We start from the raw sequence: 27813 nt of genomic DNA, 5'->3' as shown, positions 1-27813 counted from the left end.
GAAACTCACTTCACTGTTCCGCGTAAAAACAACAAACATCGGTTTGGAAATTTATATACGGATATATCGTAACACATGCGAAAAACATCAAAACAATTTGCAAGCAGTTTCAACAAGACTGTCCCTTTTAGCTTTTTAATGGATTGTTTTGCTTTGACACTTCTCATGAGTTTTTGGCTAATAAACTTGTTAATAAAACCAATTTCATTTTTGTTTTCTTTGTGCTGTCCTTCAGTAATGACGGTGATAGATAAATAGAAACCAATTTTCTGATTTTAATAACGAAATTAGTTGTCAATGAGAATTTCGTGTTGGATTGAAATATTGCTGGTTTGTGTCTAGAATATTCGCCAACTAAACACATTCTCTAAAAATAAGAGATTTTTTCAGCAAAGTAAACTGTCAATTTTAACTAATTTTATAGTTATTTTTAAAATTTTGTTGTTAAAATCAACTAATTCAAAAACAGTAATACGAATTAGGCGCAGAGCTAATTTCGGTCGTTCCGTGTACTAATAGTCATCCCATTAGTAGAGTCAATCAACGAATTGTGATAAAATCTAATACAATGCGTTCGCTCCGGCTCTAGCAAACTCGAATGAAAACTCTTACTATCAATCTATCCAACAGAGACAGCAGATCTCACACTTATAGTTTTCGTATATGAAATGACTACTTGAGCTAAGATGAATGGGGGTGCCGTTATCCTACCAATTTATAAGAACTCGCTAAATTGTAGTAGTAATAGTAAGTTGTAGTATATTTGGGATGGGCCTTTCTCATATTATTGCTATTAATTTTTTGACTGGCGGTTCCTGAATTTCAGAGTGATGAGTCTTGAAACCATCAATTTCAAGAATGTGTTGTATAAGTTACGATATATAAAGAAACAAATATCTTAAAACTACTCAGGATTAATCTTTTTCATTTACAAAACAGTTGCTAGATATCAACGAGACCAAAACATTTCATTTACTCACAATAATTCCATTTTCGCCCTATCCATTTTGAGATTTTCGTTTTCGAGGTTGGTGCACTCCGATACAGATTACACCTGTATAAGTGGGGATATGTACCCCAAATCAAATACGTCGATTCAGATCGATGAACTAAGTAAATGGCTTTGTGTGTCTGTATGTGTGTATCGAATAAAGAGGCGTAGATCTTAGCGATAGCTGGACCGATTTTGATCGGACTTGCAAATGAAAGGTCTTTTTGTCAGCCAGAACTCTATCATTTTCGTCTTTTGTTAAAATTTGCAGTTTTTTTTTAACAATAATTGCAGTGGCGTCTCGTGACAAAATTGACTAGTTGTGCACTGCTTATGTGACAATATAGCAGATGTAACAGTTCGTTGTAAGTGAAAACTAAAGATTGAGGAATGGAGATTCGCTTGTGTTTTTCAATACAATGAGATAACGATATACTTTCGGATGGGATTTTTTATTAAACAAACAAATGTCATACCTGAGCTGAGTAATTCCTTTTCTTCTTGAATCTGTGCAGTAACTCATGTGCACGGAAAAGACACTAACACAGCGACAACAGATACTTCGAAGATCGTGCATCCTTCTTCATGACATTTTGCGCAGTGACGTGAAACCTTTTTGCCTTTGGTTATGCAATCGCTGAGAAAATCAACTTTCGAATCGATCGCCATATACCATTCGAATTAGTTCTTTGAGATTAGCAAATGTCAGTTGTTAGGTTATGTTACAATGTTATTCAATTTTATCCAGATCCTATTTTCGGTTCTGGAGCAAAGTGGTAAAATGCGCAAAAAATGTCAAAAAGTTGTGAATATTCTTCAAAAATGATGTTTTTTTTTTCAACAGTTAAATCCTTTTTTATCATTTCGCACTTGTTTTTTGCATGAAGTTATAGCTTTCATGAAATTATTTTAATGACCATTGTTTTGAATGACAGTTTGAAATTTCAATCACTCATTACCCTTTAATTTCGGACATCCAAATCGGATCAATAAGAAAAATTGTTAGAAACCATAAAATTATTCCTTTGAATCTGAACGTAAGACAATCGATTAAGCATTCCATGAGATGTCGAAGTGAGTTCCACTTTAGAGTTTTGATCATTATTTACGGTACTTTCGTAACCGGTATTCAGGGACCAGCGTAACCCAAAACGGTTCGTATGGCCTTAGTTCATAAAGAATAAATTGGAAAAGTTTTGAGCTCAAATTCTAAGATTTTGTGGAATTTAAGGGAACTTTCATTTCTTTTTTCAAAAAGGTTTATAAAATTCGTTTTGGTCTTGCTTTCATTCGAAAAACATTTTGTATTTTTTTTCGTGGAAGAATATTGATAAATAAGTCGGTGAAGAAGTATTTTGTAGGACGAGTTTTAGAAATCATGATCTACTGTGTCTACTGTATCTCAGCTCAAAATTATCAGAAATAAAAAAAAACCTGTTTTAATCCACCTAGTGGTGAAATGATGCCTTTCTCATATCAATCATACTATCATATATAATACTGTGGTATTCTTCAAAATTATTTTTCTTCGATTCTTAAAAGAATAACCGAATTAGATTTGTTTGACCGTCAACTGATAAAAACCATCAAATTGGAAAAGATTTGAGGTCGATTTAGAAATTTTTTTAAGGTTTTTCCCCATTTTCAGTGATGGTATACAATTTTTAACACACTACCCTATATTTCCGGATCCGGAAGTCGGATCCGCATGAAATTAAGGAATAACGCATGGGACCACAGGAACTTACATTTGAATCTAAGTTTGTAAAAATCGGTCGCGCCATCTATGAGAAAAGTTAGAACACATATTTTCTTTTTTTTGCACATTTTACCCCATAACTTCCGAACCGGAAGTCGGATCCAAATAATATTCAGGAATTTTTTATGGGACCTCAAGACCTTTCATTTCAATCTAAGTTTGTGAAAATCGATTTAGCCATCTCTGAGAAAAGTTAGTGCACTTATTTTCACAATTTTTTGCACATTTTACCCCATAATTCCGGAACCGGAAGTCGGATCCAAATAATATTCAGGAATTTTGTATGGGACCACAAGACCTTTCATTTGAATCTAAGTTTGTGAAAATCGGTTCAGCCATCTCCGAGAAAAGTTAGTGCAAAAAAACGTTACATACACACATACGCACATACACACACAGACATTTTGCGTACTCGACGAACTGAGTCGAATGGTATATGACACTCGGCCCTCCGGGCCTTGGTTCAAAAGTCGGTTTTCACAGTGATTGCATAACCTTTCTATATGAGAAAGGCAAAAAACAAGTAACATAGTTGTAGTACATGTTTTTCTGGACCCTACATTTTTATTTGATATGTTTATTTTTTTTTGTTTTTTGTTTTTTTTTGGTGATTGTTTAAAGTGAAAACTGCGATTTTCCACGAGAAAATTTGTCATTTTATAGCTGCTAAACCATCGCAAAGTAACAAAACACGAAAAGGAAAACGTTAAGGGGTTGGGTATTTTGTATGTAGAAAGTATGTGCTACATTTGGAAATAAACGGTGTCATTTGAAGAGCTTGCTGATTTTAAATTCAAATAAAATACATTTCAATTAATTTTTTTTGGTAAATAATTTTTGGGCATTTAACATTTAAATATGATTTTGGGCATATGGCTGCAACGACTATTTTGCACAAATTACAATGGTATGGGAAATGGTTTCTGAGGACCAGTATAGAATCTAAGAAAGATTATGAATATGGATTGATTTGTTCAGTGAGTCTATGTTTAATTTTGTCGTGAATACGACTTACTTTACTATGGGGTGCCTTTTCAAAATTAGCCATAAGGAAGAATGGCAGAACTTAATCGTGAATATCTCGACTTGTATTATTGGCAGCAACATTTTTTTTTCACTATTTCATCAAAAATATGATAAGGAATTTAGATTAAAATTTTCAACAGAGTGAGATAGCCACAAGCAACTCAAAAATTAAGTTTTCTCAAAATTTGAAAACAACGCGGAAAACTCTTTACTTTCGCTTGGGTTTTTCGCGCAAGGACGACGATTTTGGGGTAGTCAGGCACATATCTTCAACTGACTGCGTATAAAAGGGGAACCGTGGTCGAAAATCGATCATTCGTCATCTAACACTCGATGTGGATAGACGAATAACCTACTACGACTAATTTCGATTTTGTTTCATTTTTTATTCGCAGTTGTCTACCTACCCAAGCTATGGGTAAAACGCGCCATAGATCCGAGAAGGATCCAAAGGATGCTAAGCGTCTGAAGCCAAGTGATGTACAGGTAAACGACCGTTTGCTGAGTAAAAACCAATATGCTGATCTGCCAGTTGATGTCGAAGAGGAACTGCAGAAGAAGGAAAAAATGCCGCCTTTCTACATGAAGGGCTTCCCACCAACTCTACGCTCGGATTTCAACACACTGATCAGCAAAGGACTACAGGCAACAATCCGTTTATGTACTGAAGGCTACAAAATAACTGTTCCGGCTTTGAACCACTACAAAGGAGTGGAATGTTATCTGAAGCAGACAAAAGCGGAATACTTCACACACGATATTGCCGCCAACAAACCTATGAAGGTTGTACTTCGAGGACTACCCGACATGATGGAAGCCGAACTAAAGCAGACACTGTCGGAGGCTGGACTAAAGCCTTTGATGGTGTTTAAAATGAGGCGACATAATACGGACAAAAAGTTTAGAGATCAACTGTACCTGATTCATTTGGAGAAGGGCTCCATCACCATGAGTCAACTGAAAACGATTAAATCGTTATTTCACATAATCATCGAATGGCAAAAGTATAAACCGGTACATCGGGATGTCATACAGTGCACGAACTGTTTGAACTACGGCCATGGAGCGAGGAATTGCCACATGAAAAGTCGGTGTGGGAAATGTGCCGAATCACATAATACCAACGATTGCCTACTAGATGACATCGCTGTAAAATGTGTGAACTGTGATGGCGACCATCCATCTACTAGTAAATCGTGTCCCAAACGTGTCCCAATGTCCCAATCGTGTCCCAAACGTGTTCACAAAAATTCGACAACAGGCGTCCCGTAAACAATCAACGCGCAAGAATGTTCCACAGAAGGATGAAGTTAATTTCCCATGGCTCCCACCGAAGAGGGATATTCCGAATTTGCCGCCACTTCCTCGCAGCAATCCAAAAGATTCAGCCGCTGGATCACAAAAAGAATCTTCCTCGAAAATCCCTCCTGGATGGGGCAATAATCAACCACAAGCAAAGGATGACTCTGGTGATTTATTTTCTGCTGAACAACTGATCGTCATTTTTGAAACAATGACAACAAAACTACGAAACTGCAGAACGCGGTTAGATCAAATCAACGCCTTAGGCAAATTCATCATCGAATATGCAATATAATGAGTTGGTTATAGTAAATTGGAATGCTTGCTCACTCAGGAGCAAAACTGCTGAATTGTCCGACTTTCTTCAAGAGAAGAATGCCGATATTGCTATTTTAACTGAAACTCATCTTAAACCTGAAATTTCTATTTTTATTTCTAATTACAGGATTCACAGGCTCGACAGGACAACTACCAGAGGAGGGGGAGTTGCCATTGCCATTAAACGAACCATTCAGCACAGGCTTCTGTCAGCCTTTAAATTGCAACTTATAGAAGCCATCGGAATTGAGATGGTACGTGTGCATCATTGAAGCGAGATCTGGCTATGCTCACTCGACGACAGAACAAATTCATCATTGCTGGGGACCTAAACGCACGGCATGAGCTGTGGGGAAACAGAAGACAGAATCGAAACGGATTCGTACTTGCCGAAGATTACGAAGCTAGACAATACAACATCTTCGCTCCGGATCAACCAACGCGACTTTCTAGATCGGGAGTTCATTCCATTTTGGATATATTCATCAGCAACATCGCCATAGCCAGCTCTCCGGTTGTCTTCTACGAGCTCTCTTCTGACCACTTTCCAGTAATATTGACGTTGGGATCTTCACCAGAAACAGTGCCTATTCAACCTCGGAGGAACTATTATCTCACCGATTGGGTCCAATTTCAACATATCGCCGACCAACTTATTAATATTGATTTGCCACTTGATTCCCCGATGGAAATCGATGCAGCCCTATCTTCCTTCCAGCATTCAATCACAGTCGCTCGTGATAGGACGGTTCCAGTACAACATATGCCGAGTTCCTCTCTTCAAATCGACAGTGTCACCAAGAAACTCATCCGACTTCGGAATATCTACCGGAGGCAGTATCAACGAACTGGCATCCTAGATAGGAAGATTACTTATAACAACTTAACTAGGATAATCCAGGAAAGGATATCTGAGCTTCGCAACAGGAACTTCCAGCAAAAGCTTCGAGAAATTCTCCCACATTCAAAGCCCTTCTGGTCCTTAACGAAGGTGCTCAAGAAAAAACCGAAGCCTATTCCTCCTCTGATGTCACCCCAGGACGCAGCTGAAGGAATACCTTTAATCACACCAGTAGAGAAGGCAAATGCGCTAGGCCAGCAGTTTGTGTGTTCTCACAATTTAGGACTTAACATTGTTAGTCCACATGAAAGAGCCGTTGCTGATAGCGTAGCTGAGGTTGACCAATCAGACAGCTTGGTTCCTGAGGAAAGTAGAGTCACTGCGAATGAGCTGATGGCTATTGTGAAAAAATCCAAAAATATGGAGGCCCCCGGTTTCGACAACACATTCAACATTGAGCTGAAACATTTGAGTATTCGCTCATTTGTCTTCTTAGCTAAACTTTTTAACAGGTGCTGGGAGCTTGGTTACTTCCCTTCGAAGTGGAAGTTAGCTAAAGTTATCCCAGTTTTGAAACCGGGGAAAGATCCTTCCTTTTCCAAGAGCTATCGGCCCATCAGCTTACTCTCTGCCCTATCCAAGCTGTTTGAAAAGTCAATACAAAGGCGAATTCTTGCTTTCGCAGATGAACAGGATATATTTCTGGAAGAACAGTTTGGGTTTCGGAAAGGAAGATCCACCATCCACCAACTCACAAGGGTTAACAACGTCATCCAGCAAAACAAATCAGTGTCCAAAACGACTGCCATGGCAATATTGGATAATGAAAAGGCATTCGATAATGTGTGGCACGATGGACTGGTGTTCAAACTGCATCGGTATAATTTTCCCATGTATCTTATTAAAATTATCAAAAATTATCTTGCAGATAGAGCATTCCAGGTTTCTCTGAATAATACACTTTCAGAAAGATTTACTATTCCTGCTGGTGTACCCCAGGGAAGTATCCTAGGTCCCATTCTATACAACATTTTCACATCAGACATCCCACCTCTTCCAGGTGGTGGTGTTCTGTCACAATTTGCTGATGATACTGTCATTCTTTACAAAGGTCGTATCATTAATGCTGTGAAGAATAAACTACAGACAGGTCTGGACGCTTTAACGGAATATTATACAAACTGGAAAATTGTGATCAATGCAGCAAAAACTCAGGTCATCTTGTTTCCACATTCGAGATCTCCAAAACTTGTTCCATCAGACGAATGCAGAATACGATTCGGTGATGAGGTCATTCAATGGTCCGATGAAGTTATCTATCTAGGACTCACCTTTGACAGACATCTGATATTCAGGTCATATGTTGACAAAATCGTTCAAAAATGCAGCATACTCATTAGGTCTCTGTATCCGCTGATTTGTAGAACATCTAAACTATGCCTGAAGAATCAGATGGCTGTGTATAAACAAATTATTTACCCCGCAATTGAATACGCAGTCCTTGTTTGGCGGGGCTGTGCACGAACACACAAACTTAGGCTTCAGCGTATTCAAAGTAAGATCTTAAAGATGATTCTAAATCTACCCCCTTGGACAAGGACTAGTGAAGTACATGAGATGGCCTTCCTGGATATACTAGAACAAAAATTCGAACAATACTGCACGAAATTTGAAGAGAGGTGCTCAATCTCTGAAATACAAATAATTCAAAATTTGTACGTATTAGGTTAGGGATAGTTATAAGTAGGTAGATATTTTATAAATAATTAAAATAAATATTATGATTAAACATTAGTATGTAAAACAAGAGTAACTAAAACATCTAATATTAATAACGAATCGTATGAACAACAAAGATGAAAGGCCAAAGGGTCAAAACACTTGTACTGTAAAATGTTGATGTAATACACAAAAATAAGATTAATAAACAGATATTTATGCAAAAAAAAATGCGAAAATCGATCATTTCTTCTTGTGTGTTGGATGGAAGCGGTCGTCGTGGGAATGATTTAATCAACCAACAACTTCGGAGAGTGCACCTTCTGCGTGGTTAAAAACCTCAAACGCTCAGGTCGCAACTCTCATTTGGACTTCAGTCGTCCGGTGGAGCAGATGGCAATGAAAACAGGCCTTTTGCGTGGTATAAAGCCTCAAACGTTTAGGTCGTGCTTTCATTTGGACTTCATTCGTCAGGTGGAGTAGTCGTCAATGCTTTCATTTGGACTTCGGTCGTCAGGTGGAGCAGTTGTCAATAATGAGAACAGACCTTTTGCGTGGTATCAAACCTCAAACGCTCAGGTCATGCTCTCATATGGACTTCAGTCATCAGGTTGAGCAGTTGGCAATGAAAGCCGACCTTTTGCGTGGTATCAAACCTCAAGCGCTCAGTGTTTAAAATCGTTTATATCCAATCAGTGTTGAATATTTTAGAAAATTATACAATTTGGCTCTTCTGGGAAGCCAGAAATTAATCCCGTACAGCATTTTGATAGTATCTTTTACTAAAACATTGAAATCCGAATGAAATAATCGACATCAAAATTCTCTAAGGTGCTATTTAGAACCATAATTTTATACCCAAAAAATTATACGAAATTTTACTTCACTTTACTGTATACGGCCGATTTTTCAACCAAATGTAGTTTGTATAACTTTCTGCAGATTTGCTGTATAAAATGCATAGCACCGACTCAGGAACCATTCATTTCGAATTTGACTGTCGTTGTCATCGTGTTGATTATGGTGCAATCGAAGAATCTCCAAGCGAAATACAAAGCTTGTTACCGCAAGCGGAAGAAGCAGGAGACTCCAACAGAACACATATCAGTTTCGCATTCACGGACAACAGGTCATCCTGGAAATAGAAGACGGAAGTCCACGGTATCCATCGGAAGTCAATGGTATCAATCGGAATTTGAGCTCAACTCGTCACTCTCCATCGCGAAAGCCTTCATAAAAGGTTCTTTTCAGAACCAACATTATTTTATCACAAGGAACTATACTGGTTACTTCGTAATATTTTTTTGTCAGAATGTTTAATGTAACTAATCTGTACTCTAGTTTAGGTGTATCGTTTCAAATTCTAGTAGTGTAGAAGGGTAAAACTTGCACAATTCACACTATCGATCAACTAATTTATATTCGGAAGTTTAAAGTAAAAGTGTCAGTTTTATTCGTATTCACGACATCCAGTTATGTCTCCGACATTACACACCTGTACTTTTTCTAAAGGTTCTCAACTTTTCCATAGTTGGACCACAAGAACGTTAATATTGATGTACTTAAAGGTGAATTAAATTTAGTTTGAGCTTTAGGAACTGATAGATTACTAACTTCAATAACGTAATGATCTAAATAAAGTATGGCTGAATCAATATTTCCCAAAATAATTACAGGGTTTACGTTGCTTTCGATATAAGATCTGTATCTGTATCCTAGCCGATTAGTTGTAATGTATGTAGAACTAATTGAAATATTCATTGCCTAATTTTAAACCCTGAATGGTATTGGTAGATGATCTGAATCGAGGTCAGTTCATTACAAATGTTATTGGAAATAAAACTGGCGAAAAAACCAGCAGAGAGTTCATCATGAAGAACTCGGACTTTCTGATTATTTGTGTGATTACTCCGCGAGAGATGTCTACCATTTAGAATCCTATTAGGAAAAAACATGTTTTAATCCACCTAGTGGTGTAATGATGCCTTTCTCATGTATAAAATTGTGGTATTCTATTCCAAATTGTTCTCTTCGATTTTTGAAAGAAACCAAGAGATTGTATGTGCATAACATACATAATGAAACAGTGCTTTGCTCGCGTAGATCATCCTTAAGAAAATGAAGTGGGTTCACTGTTATATGCACTTCCGGCACCGGAACCCGAGAACCAGTATAATCGAAGTCGGTTCGTACTAACATGACGTACAAACTCTACTAGTTTTTATTCAAATTTTGAAGATTTTATACAATTTTGCCATCGCACTCTAAATGACGATTTGAATGTTTGTTGTATCCGAAAATATGCAGTAATTTTTGGTAGGACCATAAGACATTTCATTTGAGCCTAAGATTAGGAATAACGGTTTTGAGCCCAGTTTACAACATTTTTTACGGTTTTTGTTCCGCCAGTTTAAGTGACGGTGTACAATATTCAACATACATTACCCTATAAAATCTGAACTGGAAGTCGTATCCGGATGAAATTCAGAAATTCAGTATGGGACCGAAATACCTTTCATTGGAATCTAAGTCAAACCATCGCTGAAAAAAGTGAGTGAGATTCATTTTGGTATATATGACCACTATTTCCAGTGCTTCCGGAACCGGATATCGGGAACCAGGATAGCCGGAATCGGGTTTTTAGTTGCTTACTGATAATGACTACCGATGTGTGTAGTTTTGAGACCAGTTTAGAAAATTTTTTACGTGTTTTGTTTCGCCGGTTTAAGTGACTGTGTACAATATTGAACACACTTTGCCCTATAACTCCGGAACCGGAAGTCGGATCCGGATGAAATTCAGGAATTCCTTATGGAACCAAAATACCTTTCATTTGAATCTAAGTTTGTGGAAATCGGTCAAACCATCGCTGAAAAAAGTGAGTGAGATCCATTTTGGTATATATGACCACTATTTCCGGTGCTTCCGGAACCGGATACCGGGAACCAGGATAGCCGGAATCGGGTTTTTTAGTTGCTTACTGATAATGACTACCGATGTGTGTAGTTTTGAGACCAGTTTAGAAATTTTTTTACGTGTTTTGTTTCGCCGGTTTAAGTGACGGTGTACAATATTGAACACATTTTGCCCTATAACTCCGGAACCGGAAGTCGGATCCGGATGAAATTTAGGAATTCCGTATGGGACAATGAGACCTTTCATTTGAATCTAAGGTTGTCGAAATCGGTTCAGCCATCTCGGAGAAAACCTAGTGAGATTATTTTACACATACACACACACACACACAGACATTGCTCGAGCTTAGAGTCGAATGGTCAATGGTCAATTTTTACTAATCGGTTTTTCAAGTGATTGCATAACCTTTCTATATGAGAAAGGCAAAATGATCGATGTCTTGTACGTATTTATAGCTAGCATTCGATTTATTTGCTCATCAACGCATTGAAATCGTAAACATGATGCATTTCAAAAATGAGATGGCATGACGGATGTACCTATTGTTTATTGACTAACAGATACATTAGAAAAAAATTTCTGTTTTAGATGAGCCAGTCGTGGCAGCTAAACGGTTTTGCTAAATCTTAGGTAATGATTTCAATTTGAATTTTATTACATGAGAATTGATTTTTTTTTGTCTTATAGAACATTGTTAATAATAATTTTTCTCGGGTTGGCGGTTCAATGCATAGGGCACTGGTCTTACAAGCCAGTTGCGCTATGTTCGAGCCCCGACCTGGAAGGATTCGTAGTATCAGTAGGATCGTAGTATTAGCCATGCAATGGTTCTGTACGCTAAGAATCGGCTGCGTAGTCTGTTGAAACAGAAGGTCAAATTCCTCTACAGGAATGTAATACCAGGGCTTTGCTAATAATTGGTTTTAAGGTTTTCATAACAATCAGAGCATGATAATTCTCCTGAAGTAGAGATGGGCAATCCGTTCGCGAACGTTTCAAATGAGTGAGCAGTAGTTCTTTGTCGAAAAACGGTATTTCTCTAATAAACGTGTAACAAAAACCTCTAGATGACTAGAAAAAGACTTTTCTGCTTTTCTTATATGCACTAGTAATAATGAACACACTTAAAAAAATCCCTGTGATTTTACATCTTATAAGATGCACATAAATGGAGCGTCGCTGTTCACGCAAATTCACGTGGAAGAACATTTAATATTGTGTCTAAAACTCTATGCATGAAATTCGTTGAAATAAAAAAAGAATACTGATAGCAACCGCCGCGACTTGAACCGAGAATCATTGGATCGCAGGAACGTCTGTTAATCGACTGAGTCACTGAAGCATACATCTGCTTGGTTGGTAAAAGGTGCATTTAAATTCATACAGTCGCACCTGCTAGCAGAATGCAAGTTACCTTCGAAACCAGTAAAATTCAAGCTATTCTAACATTAAGTCATTACAAATGAAATTTTCCGTCATTTGACAAATTAGGTCTTTATGAATTACATCATATGAGGAATTAAGTCACCTGTAAAATTCAAAATTTTTTAGAGTGAATATATCCTATTCATACTTCGAGATATCCGAAAAGTACTTCAATCCTCAATTAGCGGATCTATTATAATGTTTTTTTTTGCGATTTCAGCATATACAAAAAAAACCGGGAATTTTTATCTCGCAAACGGGGAAAAATCGGGAAATTGAAATCGGCAAATCACTTGCTACACTGAATATTTTACTATAAGCAAATACAGAGAAAATAAATGATTTTTCAAAAGTGTTGGACTTAAGGATAGGGCGTAGTCTTGAACAAACACAACTTGTGTGCTACTCTGTCATAGCTAATGGACTTTAGTTCCAATACTTACTGCGAACGAGGCCATCTCTCAAGGGACATTCTGTGTGTTGAAAGTAGCAAAGTGAGTTTGAAATGTTTCAAAGCACAAACGTTATTGCAGTGCAGTGAGTCGACTCTTTCATAATCGTTTTTGGCTTCGTTTCTCCGACAAGGATTCGTTTCCAGTGAATTATGTTGAGGGAATGTGACATTTGTGAATTTAATAAATAATAACGTGTTATCATTCCCTGCTGATGCTTTGCACTGCAGACTGTATGTGTCATCTCTGTTTAAATGTGGAAAAGGGGTTTTCAACCGAAAGTGACGGCAGGTGAATATTTCGGTGTGTTCTATACAAACTCACGGTGTGAGGATTCAACAAAGCCGAGACCGAATTTATGCTTATGCTTGTCACACCTCCACTGAGAGCAACCGAAATATCAGCCGAGACCACGACGGTGGGTGGATGGGTGGTGTCAATGTCGCTAACTAAATATTTCAAAAGTCATTCTGATGCTGAGTTTTCGGTGATACACGATGTGCACGAGTCTTTTGAACATCTCCTTTCCTTTTCTTCGGCTAGAAAGACGGAATGACATTATGTTTGGTGAGCTTTTCGCAATAATGGCACAAGTTTACCAACTGATACAAAGATGAAAAAGTATTTTTATGAGGTTGATTTTTGAACAACAAAGCATTTATTAAATGACAGATGTTGCAAAGCGCTGCAGTAGATGTAATTCTTCTCCGAATCGTGTTGGCATTCTTATATTTCGTGACTTGAGCTACCTTCGTTTTTGACGACATTCTGCATATGTACCGTCAAATGTGACTCCAGCACTGGATCCGTTATTTATTCATGGGTGTGTGATCCGGTTCTAGCATCGACCGGATGTTTCGGTTTTAGGATTCAAAAGATGTGTACCCTTTCTGGTTAGGCAATAGGTGAAGTGAGAGAACTGGCGGAATCTGGGCGGGGGCAAACAACCACGTCGTTATTATTAGACGTGTGAGATGTGGGGAGGCGCTTTATTGGCGAACATGATTTTACATATTTGCGGTTGCTGGCATCTAATGGAACGGCAGTAGAAGTAATATGGCGACGTGCAGCGTTTTAAGGATGTGCGGCTGCGAATAGGTTGTTGAGTTTTCCGATATCAGTATAGAAAATGTATGCCGAAGGGATGTAAAAATCGAACTGAAACACCGGCTCGTTCCGGCTTGAACGTGGTTGTGAACATTTTTCGAGTCGTGTGTATTGATAGGATTATTCTACATCACTTGATATCCTCTTTTACATAATTGAAAGGATGGTTGTTTGTGTTGTTGCCTCTTTTCGAATGGTCGATTTCAATTTATTGGTTGAGTGTATCGGCAGTTTTGCCTGCAATCGAGTTCTTCGGATCTTTTCATAAATTGTAGTGGCTGGTTAGACAACTGCAGAGGAATTATTGAGAATTTCAAACTATGAGGCATTAGGTTGAGTATGTAGGATTAATAAATGGGAGCGACAATTAATCTGAGCTATAATAAGACTTTCATGATGAAGCTATTAAACGAAATTTAAATGGGAACGTTCTGTACTTAAAAATTATTATTTCCTCTATTTAAAAAAAATCAGACGCAAAGGAATTTTTTAATTATTTTGACATTGTAGTTTTGAACTATACCAATGGTTTGGATGGTTTGGTGCTCATATTAGTTTAACACGGTGAACGGTTCTTTGAGTATCCGAGTATTGCGAATTGTACTGCGAAACGGAGTTAACTGCAAATATGTTTTGATTATCGTTACATTTTGAATGTGCAATGTTGTTTGATGGCTTCCTCTTAATTTCAATTTTTCAAACTGGATATCATTATTCATTTCGATTCGGGGATACATAGAATGCTTTGTTGTTATTGAGATAGTTAATAATTTTATCATATTATTTAAGCAATGGTTTTCATGATACGAAATATTAAGACTTCAATTAGCAATATTAACCGCCAAGGACAGTCGTACTGGATGAAATATTTTAATTTCTCTGTGAAAACGAGCTCAAATCTATTCAGTGTGGATCAATGGTTGATTTGATTTGTGCGCCTTTCGCATCGAATCATTGTAAATATTTTGCTTCGATATTCAGTGAACCGAAAATGCTCTCGACCTTGTTTAATATGGAAGAAACTCGACAGCTCTGTGTATATCTGTTATGAACACACATCCAAGTGGAGATCTCAATGTATGTAAGAAATTCAACGGTTCTTTGACAACGTGATCAGCAAGTAGCAATTGGTATATAAGGGTGTATTGATCAGCCCAGCAGTTCGAGCTAGCATACAATGGTAATTTATGCGTGCAAAATCGTGAAAACTGGGTTAAGTTTGACAAGCGAAAACATTTGATAGCAATTGCCATCGGAACTGGGTTTAATTTTGCTTCAAGCAGATACGTCTCAAAATTGCATGAAAGGAAACCCAACCAACGTTTCGGCATAATTGGTTTGTTTCGAATTTTTTTCAATATTCAATTATAGACAAAATTGAAGACGAATTTGCTGACAGATTTCAACAATTCAAAACCAACAAAACCACTTCGACTATTTTTTAGTAAATCCTGTCAACATATTCTTTCATTTTGAGCCATAGGTAGTTAATATCTCCAGAAGACCGGAATTTTGTTTTGTTATTGTTGGCAAACAAGTATATTGTTGCTCTTCAAAAAGTTTGAAATTTTGATTTTTTTAAAAACATTTCCAATCAACCATGCGTTTCCATTTAAGTTCTGTTAGAAGGAAACGCATGGTGCTTAGTTTTTGTTATTATGTATAATGCGTTTCCTTCTAATAGAACTTCAATGGAGACGCATGATTAACGGTCGTATATTTTTTTTAACGAAAAACAGTACATTTTGCCAAAATCCAAAAAAATACAGCACATCAACAACAGCAAAAGCAAATAATTATCAGATGATTTCTTTCCAGAATATCAAAAGTTTTTGTTTTAAATTCTCCTTTTTAAAGGTATTTTTTAGTTCAATATAAATGAAAAAAATACATGATTTTTTTTAGCATTTTTTGAACAAAAATTCCCCCTAATGACATAAATTCAGTTATATTTGATAAGAAACGGATATTTTTAACTTTTTGGTGGAGACATTTTTTTTGTTTTAAATCAACTGAATTTAGCCAAGTTGTTGTGATGTGCTCTGAACAAGAATTAATTGTGAAAAAACATGATGAAAAAGAAGAGAAGAAGAAAAAATCCATTTATTGTTTGCATGTTTGCATTTATATTTAAAGCGGATCATTTCGCCGAAAGCCATTTCGTCGGAAGTCGTTTCACCGAAAAGATGATTTCACTGAAAGGGACATTTCGCCGAAAGGGTAATTTTGAATACATCAAATTATAACTTTTGTGTGTTATTATCAGGTGTACAACTTTGCTTCCGCCGTTTTCCGATAGGTGGCTGTACCGGCTGAGGCTGGTTAAAATACATAGATGATAATGCCTTTAAAGTGAGTGTGTACAGTGCCTAACGAATTGTCATCGCCGTTTCAGTGACAGTTATTTTTGTTTTCGTATTATTCACGCTCGAAAATGTCTGGTTATGTGCCCAATTCTTGCCATTTGCGGGAAGTTTTACTTTTCTGTTACAATTCGAAAAAAATGCAACTGAAGTGCATCGAATGCTTTCAGAAACTTACAATGATGCTGCTCTGAGTAAAAGAACGTGTTGGGAGTGGTTTCAACGTTTTAAAAATGGTGATTTCGATGTCGAAGACAAACATGATAGTGGAAGAGAAAAAACCTTCAAAGATGAATAACAATTTACTACGATCTCTTAAAACCGGGTGAAACCATACCAAGAGATCGCTACCGAACGCAACTGATGCGCCTTAGTCGCGCGCTAAAAGAAAAGCGGCCACAGTATCAAGAGCGACATGACAAAGTCATCCTCCAACACGACATGGCTCGGCCTCACGTCGCAAAAGTAGACAAAAAGTACCTGGAAACGCTGAAATGGGAAGTCTTGCCCCATCCGCCGTATTCCCCAGATGTCGCCCCTTCTGACCTCCACCTGTTCCGTTCGATGGCACACGGCCTGGTAGATCAACATTTTCAATCCTTCGAAGAGTTGGAAAAATGGATTGCTTCATGGATAGCGTCAAAAAAGGACTCCTTTTTTCGAGCCGGGATCCGAAAATTGCCGGAAAGATGGGAGAAAGTTGTCGCTAGCGACGGACAATACTTTGAATAATACATCTGTAAGCACTTTTTTGCAATAAAGCTTTAAATTTTGGAAAAAAACGGCGGAAGCAAAGTTGTACACCTAATATGTCTCCTGGATAATTGATGTAGCGCAGTTTCATAACCGAAGCATATCCTATTTTTATTATATTTAATTTTAATTTTATTTCTGTTAAGTTTGTTAATGACCTGTAAATATTTTTTTTTATATTGAAATATTAAAAATGTGATTTTTCTAATTAAATAAAAAAAAACGAAACCTAAGCACTTCAGGGTGTCCAAAAATTTTTCGTTTATTAATAAAAAAAACAAGAGTGATACCAAAATTGGAAGTGTAAAAAACAAGTTTCAAAATTTTTAATGCAAGTGTAACATTTTCAAAAAATTGAAAAAATGAAAATCTTCCTGATGAAATCTAAACCATCCCTAATTTTTTTCAAATTTTTCAAAGGGAGGGTTGTTATAAAAATCAAAATGAAAACCAGAATCACCGCAGGTTCCGTCAATATGGTAGCTAAAGGGTTAAAATGTTGAGTAAAATTGTCACCAGTCCAAGCACTTCCGAATGCTACAAGAACTCGTGTCTCTCAATGCATGAACCGTGAAAATTTTTTTTCTACATTTATTCGCTCCACTTCATTCTCGGAGTATTTCACGGCCCTTAAAAATAATTCACAGTCTGATAATGATTGGTGCTGTGTGGAATTTCCCAAGAGAGAATCTCATGTTGACAATTATTGCAGAAAATCGAATCGATGATTCGACTTGATGATTCTAGGTTGCAATATTTCAAAACCCTTCTGTCGAGCATTCTCATACATTTTCATAGACACATCTTATACAAAGGTTATATGCACATAGATAGAATAGGCGGCAATGGTAAAATGATTCTATCGCAATTATCAACTGCCCATACAGAATCGGATCGTGAAACGAGAATAAGCGAAGAGTAAGGCATTAAATATAAGATCAATCTGGTGAATCGTGAAAGAAAAGCTGAACAAAGAGAAACTGTCGTTTGCAGTTAGGCCCTTTTGTCGTGGAACTATCGATTAGATCGAAAACAAATCTGTCAGAGTGAGTGCTTCGTTACAAAACACTTTGCATTGCTTTTCAAATCGCGTTTTCTCTGACAGAACCCTTAGGTTGCTATCAGAGTGAGCGCGGAAAACTGAGCGAAGCAAAGCTATTCATCTTGCTCATTCTGCCAGGTTTGCTATGATCATATGTAACTAGCTTAAACGCGTTTCACGTGACGCTTGCACTCTGACAGTAACTGACTGGACCAGTGAATCTGATCTGTATCTGAATTTTGAACCTGAATTCTGAACTTGGATTATGGAATTGAAACTGAACTGTGGATCTGATTGCAGGAACTTGAACTGAAGTCTGCACTTGAGTTCTGGTCTGAACATGAATTTCAGTTTGAAAACTCAGTCCTAGTTCTAGAATTCAGTTCCAGAATTCTGTATCCGAACTCTGAGTTCATACCAAAAATCCTGGTCTAGGATTCAGTTCCAGAATTAAGTTCTAACATCCAATCGCAGAATTCTGGTACAGAATCAAGCTCCCGAATTTTATTTTCAGTTTGAGAATTCTAGAGTTTCATTCTTGAAACTCAAATTGAATTCTGAAAATGAATTTTGGAAAAGGAGCTGAGTTTTGGAGCTTTATCCTGTAACTGAATCTTGAATCTGAATTCTTGATCGAGATCCTAGAACTAAATTCAGGATCTGGGTTCTAATAAGAATGAACGCGTAAAGAAACCACCAGCTGTAAAACGATGTTCATCCAGTGAATTTTGTAAGGATATGTCATGTTCGTGCAAAACCCCATTGGAAATGTGAACAAACCACCGGTACATGTCAAACATGTCAAATAGTTTCGTCATCAAAGTATTTAAGCAGAAAAAAATGGATGGTTTCACTGTAGTAGAACAGATCTCCCGCATCATGTTTTATTACCATAAGCAATAATTGATTTTTTTGAGTCAGAGATTTAAGAGTATGGAATAAGGAAAGTTTCACTGAAGCATAATATCCACATTTTGGATGATTATAAACTTCATCGATTATGTTGTCCCTATAGAACGAACGAAAGTGCTAACGGATGTACATGTACATCGTTCGAACGATGTACAGTGAAGGGCCGCTAATAGGAACAACAGAGTATCAGTGCGAATACTCCAACCAGTAACCACATGAAAAAATTCGTGTAGGCACAGCTGACGATGAGGAACGAACGATATTCTTTCGTTGTTTCGCTTACTAATTGAAAAGAGAATGATCAACGAATGGCACTTTTATATACTTACATTCCAAGTACAGAAGATGCACTAACCATACCAAAGTGAATCAATTCCGTCTGCTCAGAAGTGACTGACGAATGGACGAATGTTTTCTCTTATTCAGTTCATTCGTTTTTCCAGCAATTGTAGTTACATTTGTTCTTTTCCTTTTTTATTTACTCTCAAGTGTCAATCACGCAGAGGTCACAAAAACCAGACTTTGCATTACCAGTTATCTGAAAATAGTATAATGAAAACTTGATTGGTGTACTACTTAAGATGTAATAGACATAAATGAAACAAGTCGAAGAATTATCAGAAAAACTTCAAATAAAATTTTTGACGAATAACTATATTGTAAATAGTATCCGTTCGCGAGTAAATTAATACAGAAGTAATCATATAATCAAATGATTCATAGCCAAAAATTAAATTCTCAAGAGAAATACAGCAGCCGTCACGCTTTTACTTCCGTTTAATATTATATCCGCAAGATGATGAATTGTAGGAAATAATTATTTTTCTACTTCGAGATTTAGTTTCACCGTAGAAATGATGAGGTACCGTTTACTGTTAGCCTATTACCCGACAAAAGGGTAATGCCGGAAACGAGGCCAATATTGGCTTCATCTCGTGTACCGTCTCTACCGCGTCAACGACAAGAATCTATTTACCTCGTCTCATCTAAATTTAAATATTGCCGCTTGATTACTTCACCCATTAAAGAGCATCTTCTTTTTCTTTCATTGTCATTCTAGCTACTATCAGGGTATAGCACAATTTCTAACCGAGTGTAAGGATATCAAGGGACCGCTTCAGACGCCACCTGTTAGCCAAAATGTATGGCCTCGAGTCGAGGAGGTGTAGGAAAGTCCGAACCGAAACTTGGCTGTGCAGTATTCGCGTGTTTATCTGTAAGCATGGCAGTGCGAATGAACGTTTGGAATGAGTGTAATGGTACAAGAATAAATACCTGTCTAGAAACATAAGATCTTGCGACAACAAAATCAACAATGTGCAAGTGAAACATCCAGCAACACAAACAAAAACAACAACAAAAACAATAAGCATTAACAAAATTTTACGCATTAGCATAACAATGACATTAAGATAATAAATTAGTGCAAAAGTATTTCATGCTCTCAATCATTCTTTCAATTACAGCAGCCGCAATTTAAGAGTGTTATTCCGAGAAAGAAACCTTCCTACTCGTGTTTTTCTTCGTTGCAGGAATAATGAATCAAAGAAATGTAGGAACATAAAAGCGGAAAAATCGCATAAACAATGGAAAAGAAAATTGCATAAATTTTTCACGAGAATACTTCGACGAGTGGCGGAGATTTGGAATGCTTTCTTTTGTAGCGGTACCCGTAGGCAATCGAACCGTGCCGTGATATCAATCGAAACCAAAACTGGCTCTAGAACCAACCTTCTTAATAATTGATTAGCAATATCGCTGTGATGTTTTGTTTTGTTTAATCTTATGCGAGTCTACGATACTAGAATGTGCTAATGCGAATAGAGATTGAGATGATTCGGGGAGAAATAATTTGTTGTTGCATTATTAAGGTTGTGCTAGCGCTAGGTAGATATCGTTAACGGAGAAAGTAGAACTAAAAGCAGTGATATTTTTCGACGAACACATTAAGGGTAATTCTGCCTCTATTTATCTCTGTTCCATCATTCATCTTATCTTTTTAACTAATGCATCTTTATATGTTTATAACGCGTAGAGCAATGTGACACGTTTTAATCAAGTATATCGAATCTTGTATTTAATTTCTAAGATTTTGTTAGAATCGAGTAAAAATATCTGCAAATTAATTTTTTATAGAGCAGCAAATCACATAAGATTCTAAAGCATTGAGAATTTGATTCAAACTTTAAGAAAGAAAGAAGAAATAAAAAACATATTCTTTCTAGTATAAGCAACAACGCAGCAACGAATCAGAGAGCTATTTGAAACTGTTTAGTCACAAAAAAAACAGGATTTCTTACACCGGTATGTGACAGTACACGAAACATGGTTGCACCAAGGAGTGTATCGAAAATAAGCTATCCACAAATTTTTCTTTCAAATTATGATAATAAACGATATTTTATTCAAACTAAAAATTGATCCTTCATTGTACAAGGTTAAACTTGAGCATAATGAAAACCGGATGAAATTTAAGTTATTCCTTGACGAATTTTCGAACTTTTGATGGAACGCTCTTCATTAAGTTCCGGACAAGTGTATCGTGCATCGCATGTTTTGGATGCATTTTTTTTTGAACTCCTACATGTTCCTAGCTGCCTTACCAGTATTCTTGAAGACGTTAGATGGGTCGATGCTAAGGGGAAATTTTGTGGATTGATATTTTATTCCATTTTCCGCAAGCCAATTGAGAGTGGTTTGGGCATAGTGAGCCGACGCTAAATCCGGCCGTGGAGGTCTACTATGCTTCTTATATGAAGGTAGCAATCTCAAATCGATTGATTTCTGCCTTTTTAGTTCCGGTAGTGTAAAAATGGTTGACTTCAAACCACAGGAACATTTTGCTTGTCATATCAGTACCTTTCGACTGAATCTCTCCACTTGAATCGACCTGTCCGCATCGCTTACATCCTCCCCAATGACGACAGTAAAGTATTGTAGACCTGGAAGGGTTTTTGAGTCCTCCTTTACATAAGTCTCATCGTCCATCAAAACGCATGCATCCGGATACTGCAAAAGACGCGAATACCATTTCCGGGCTCTTGTTGCTGCTTGCTTCTTCTGTTCTACACTTTGTTTCGAGATTTTCTGTTTCTTGTAGATCTCCAGGTGATTTCACCTCTTGATACGCTGGATCATTCCGACACTCGTTTCTGCTTTTTTGGCAAAATTACGTATTAACATTGATTTGTTCTTTATGATTAGAGATACCATTTTCTGGTTCAGTTTCGGGTTGAAAGAACCGGATTTTCTGCCTCTTCCTGGTAGCTCATCCAAAGAATAGTGTTCCCTAAATTTATTAATGATGGTTTTAACACTGGCATGATGAATTCCAAACCGCTGTCCGCGTGTTCCGAACCTTAATTTTCGCTTCTTTTTTAATACGCGACATTTTGAAAACGCAAAATTTCAACCGCACAAACAAGTAAACAAACGAAAGCTGACAGCCAAACGCACAGCATGCTGTGATCTGAGCATAAAAACCATCACAAATACATGCGTACAACACAGATGTATGTGGATAGCTTATTTTCGATACACTCCTTAATCAAACTAAATGTCTTCGTATATGAGATGACTAATGGAGCTGAGATGAATAGGGGTACCGTTACCCTAGTTCAAGGTGAATTGATAGGCTCCCAATAATATATAGCAATGTTGTATACCATGAATTGTATCGATTTGATACAGAGGAACCAAAGTGTTACATTTTTTTGTAGCGGCTTTCGGTGGCGTCACAGGAAAAAAAATCGGTTCTAAAAAGAACCGATTGGTAGAATTTATCCAATATTGACAATTACTGAGTTTTTTTGCCATCGTTTACCATCTACACTAAAGCCAAAAGTTAAATTTGAAATCTGGGACTGACTCAGGATTCAGTTGCAAAATCTTGATTCGGAATCTTGATTAAGAATTTAGGTCGAGAATTTAGTTCCTGAATAATGGAACAAAACTCATGTTCTGAATCCAGGGTCCGGATTTTGTTCAAAAATTGAATTCTAAACCTGGATTTCGAACCTTAACAAAAGAACTAAACTCAGTTCTAAAATCTGGTTTCAGAATGCGAATTTAGGTCCAGCATACATGGATTCTATAGGGCTGGAGTTCACTAGGAGATTGGTAGCACTAGAAGATCCGAACAGTACCAGCCTAGATGCCGTGTGGAATTCGGCGGAAAAAACTTCACCAAGAATTGATTCACTGAATTCCTGCTTCCATGTCGTAGAAGGCGAAAATTGCAGGAGTGTCTTTTTCCTTCCAGTTGTCAGGTTTTTCAACGTTTCACATCTGATTACACTATTTGAATAAATTATCTCTTCATTCAACTTATCAATTTCCGGCTAGCTTCGGAGAAAAGTTGTATTCAGTTTTTTCTTCTTCCATGTTATTGTTTGTCTTTCATGATTATAAATTGATTGATAAAATTCAACTATTGCGCAGATCCGTTAATATTGCAATGGTAATAACAGACATAACGTATATCGGTGTATTGAGTAAATAGTCAGAAAATACTCTTCTTCTCGGCAGCCGGCTGCCCAGATCAACAATTAACCATTTGAATTATTATTTAAAATAATAAAGTGGGCATAATGAATAATCGAGACGCGCGTGAGGTATGTTGACTTTTGTTTGGTGGCTTAAGGAGCAAACCTCTTTGCAAGCGTATAAGTAATGTCAACAATGTGTGCGTAAAAACAAATTCCGGCGCATCTTTTCCTGATTTTAAGCAATAAATCTTCCATAAACCAATCGGATCACTCTGCTTAAAATTGCAATTCAAGAAAAGAGAAAACCTTAGTCTAAAACTCTTCCGCTTTCCTTAGAACTGCTCGAATAAAAAATATTTCAGTTTCAGCTTACATCCACTAACACAATTGATTAGCAACAAACACTTTCCTATATGGATTTCCTCATGCAGAAATTATTGAGATATAAAGATTTACGTACCTTTTATAAGTAAATCCGCAAAATAGAAACCGTTAGTTTAACACGCGAAAGGCAATGTATATGGAATGTTCTCGTAAAACTATTTATTTTTCCGGAAAACTGCTTTTGTAACAAAGAATATTTAGTTTTTTCATTTTGTGTAGCGCAATCTATATCAATAAACGGAAATCGTAATTTTCATTTTTTCATAAATGAATAAGTAACGTCACTTTTATGTCGGTAGGCTTAGTGTTTGTAGTCCGATTGACGTGAAAGTTTGACACCTGTCATCTTTAATTTGGAACTTTCGTAAAATGAGGTTAGTATGACATTTCTTTGAATCAGTCCTGGGACCTTTCGACTAAAGTTATATGCACATCAGCGGCTGAACCGTTTGTGGATTTATTTTGTGCACCGTTCGATCCGCACGAGACACATTTTTATCGAAATTCGGCAGTTTTTTTTTTCATATTCGAGGATATTGCAGGGTAACCTCAATCACGAACTACTGGATGAACGAGTTCAGCACCTTCCATAATCAATCCCAACAAACTAAACTGTTAGGGTAACAAAAATTCTCAAAAAGTTAATTGCGAAAATTCACTGACACAAATAAGTTTAAAGGGAACACAAAAGACTGCTGCCTCAATGTTCAAAACAAATGTTGGCAGTAATTTTGACACTAGTTGAGTAGTCCTATGTCAACCATTTGAACAACTTCAATATTTTAACTTATGTCGTATTTAACGCTTAAATGTGCAATTTTGTTTTGAAACAAAAAATCGAAAACGTTTAAAACTTCGAATTTACGCGTTTCATGCAAAGTTATATCGTAACAAAATATTTAAAAAATCGATCTTGCTCTTTTAAGGGATAAATAAAATTTTCATTAGAATTAAGGTATACTTGAAAATGGTGGGTCGTTCCCCCAGGTACGAAAAATTACCCACCTGAACTTAACAAGTTTCACCGGCCCTGCGGCCTCTAGTAACAACAAGTGTTGGACTGATATCCCTTCCCATTCCTTAGACGATCTACGTTTGGGCCTGGCTAGCACCGGTACTGATCAAAGAATTCTGGGGCTACCAGAAGATATACATTGAAGGATGATTCGCCAGTCCCAGGTCTGATCATCTAGGAATTCTCTGTTTAATTTCAGCTAATCCCGATCAGTAACAGATTAGCAACCAGTTGTGGTCGCTCAAGCTCAAGCGCTAGATCCATCATGCATGTATTGTGGTAATGGATTCTGAAACTGAATTTAGGAAATAAATAAGATTTTTTGTGTCGACATGTTACATTGGATGAAATCGGGATCCATCACCACACTCCGAAGTCAAAGCGGTCGTCAGCCGAGTGGACCACAGTCCAAAATGGTCAAAAACGCAAATGTAGGCCGGTAAGGTTTTGCTCTTTCTCCAAGTCATTGTGATATGTCTCAAGTCGCTTGCTATCATGGTGGCATTGCGAAAATTGGGTTTTGAATTGCTATCGTAGATATTATACTTACCGTACATGCCCCCTAGTGGCTACTAAATGTTTGACGGTTTCAAAAATATACTTCAAGGAAGGAGATTCTACTTCAACGAACCAACGTTAAAGCAAACATTTATTTCGAAGCATAAGATAAATCGTTCTACAAGAAAGGTATTTAAATGTTAGAGAAGCGTAGGACTAGATGTATTGCTCTTGAAGGAGTTGAGTTTTGTCGAAAAAATGTGTTTTTTTTAGAATTTAGTTCATTTCTTTATTATCGCTTTCAAAATAGGCTCCTTTTGAACCAATAAAGGCCATAGGCCTTCTGTTCCTTCAGTGAATTATTTTTTATGTCCCCGATTGAGTAATGACGCGTTTCCCGGAGTGAATATTTTAGTTTTGGAAATAGGGAAAAGTCACAGGGGGCCAAATCTGGCGAATACGGTGGCTGAGTGATGACTTTCGTTTCTTGTATGACGCGTTTAGTTCTTTCGGTACGAGCTTGACATCAACGTGTTTCACACCTAAAACATTACCCAAAATGTCATATCCAAAACATTAACCAAAAAGTGTTATTCTGTCAAGATCCTCTGCTATCTTTCTAATACTAACACGACGATTTTCAAGCACAATTTGTTTCATTTTTTCGATGTTATCGTCGTTAACAGAGGTGGACGGGCCAGGAGCTTGAGGCAAATACTTGCGTTCTCGATAGAGTAGACTACTCAGAACACTTCTGCAACATTTTTTATGATTCCGTAACCGAAATTCTATTTAAAACACAAAAATTCAAGCGACTCATTGTTCAATTTTTTCCATAGTAAAAAAAGCCAGACAAATTTTACGTATCGTAAACAAACAGCTGCCAAACACACACTAATTGACATATACCGCTCAAACTTAACAGGAATGTTAAAGAAGGTTGTGCAAACTTAGGAAAAAATTGATCAGAAAGTATGTTAAACGCATTTCGCTGACGATTCTCAGTCAATTGCAAGTCGGTGCTTAAACATATAACAACAACCGGCTTGTAATTCAAGGGCTTTATGCTCAGAGCCAATGACCCAGGACAATATCTATACTTGTTTTTTTCTGACATGAAAAAGCAGCAGATATGATGCATTTCCTATTGTTCAAAAAGATACTCAATATACGGCAAAGTATTTGTGATAATATAATTTTGCGAAAATACCTGTCGGAAATTGTGCAGTACTCTTTCTTTGCCAACCGGGAAGTATTGCTGTTAGGTATTCTTTTGATCATCATAATCATAAACGTGGTCGTGAAAGTTACCTGTACGGAAAGTAAGCAGATGGCAGCTATTCTCTTTTCTCGACTTGTGCAAAGTTAAGACTGAAAGAAGCTTAAAACATTTTATTATGACATCAGCCAATTCATAAGCTTTGCAACTAGTGCGCCTTAGGAAACTGACACAGGAAAAGAAAGGGTTTGGGCGGGAAGCGGTTATAGTGATGTATTTTACGACAAAAGAGACCAGATTACACCAGCAGTGAACGAAAATACTGAGCAAACTTTGTAATGGTAGGGAAAGGATTAATTGTATGAAATATTTTCGTTTCGGAGTATCGTCCTTAAATAAGGAATTTCCTGGAAGCAGCCGTCCGTCCAACTGTCGTGTCTCGGTTGCCTCCCTCCTTGCACTGCCGGGGAGAACAAAAATCGCTTTGAAATATTTCCTCCATTACTGAGACATAGCAGCTCCGCATGTGCTCGCATTTGCTGCTGCCCATGCTTTTCCACTCAGTGAAAATTTTTGAAAACTTTATCCTCGCAATAGAATGCTGCTGTGGCATTTTCCAGACAGAGTGGAATAAGCGTCATTGTTTTTGGTTTATTTATTGAATACCGTCTATGCCATACATCAAATTTGCCATTCGTAACTTTCCTTGCCTTATTATTTAAATATATGACCGTGGTACTGCGCTGCTGTTAGAGGCTACCGCGATTACTGGTATTATTCCGCAAATTTACTTTGAGTGAATGTAATTTATTGTGCTGTCGCAGTCGTTTTGGTTGATGTCATAATATTTTTTGACATGCGGAATTGGTTTGGCCACGTTGAAGGGGATCAGTTTTGAAAGTTTCGAATGAAGAATGGCATTTTCACGATTTATGTGTGTGCTTGAAGCTAGATTTTTTCTGTTGCTCGGAATAAACTTTTAGTCGAGCTCAAGTTACAATTTGAATTTAAAAAAAACATACATGTAAAAGATTGGCGGTGAAGATTTTGTCCAATCACTATATGGCAGTTAGTGTTTATTATAGTGTGGATAGAGCAATAAATAAATGCTCGAAATCACAGCTCAATAAAATCTAAAGCAACATTAAGTATATATTTTGAAAATCTGTAAGTTACCTAAGTAGAAAATAAACAGTGTCTTTGCCGGGTGAGTGACAGAAATCAAATAGTTGTTTATAGTTTGGGGACGTTTACAGCACTGCCCTCCAAGTAGAACAAAAAATA

General features: G+C 37.1%; 1 protein-coding gene across 1 annotated transcript in view; it reads left to right on the top strand.

Moving 5' to 3' along the window:
• LOC131426974 (protein ABHD13) overlaps window positions 1-20374 on the top strand; it is a 32975-nt gene extending 12601 nt beyond the window's left edge. Inside the window, exon 3 of the mRNA XM_058589810.1 lies at window positions 19987-20374. Within this exon, the coding sequence (XP_058445793.1) occupies window positions 19987-20095 (109 nt within the window). The 3' untranslated portion in view covers window positions 20096-20374. The remainder of the gene's footprint in view (window positions 1-19986) is intronic.
• The last annotated feature ends 7439 nt before the right edge of the window (window positions 20375-27813 follow it).

This window comes from Malaya genurostris, chromosome 2 (assembly GCF_030247185.1).
Source record: "Malaya genurostris strain Urasoe2022 chromosome 2, Malgen_1.1, whole genome shotgun sequence".
NCBI classification, from domain to species: Eukaryota; Metazoa; Arthropoda; class Insecta; order Diptera; family Culicidae; genus Malaya; species Malaya genurostris.
This window is presented reverse-complemented; position numbering and strand designations above follow the sequence as displayed.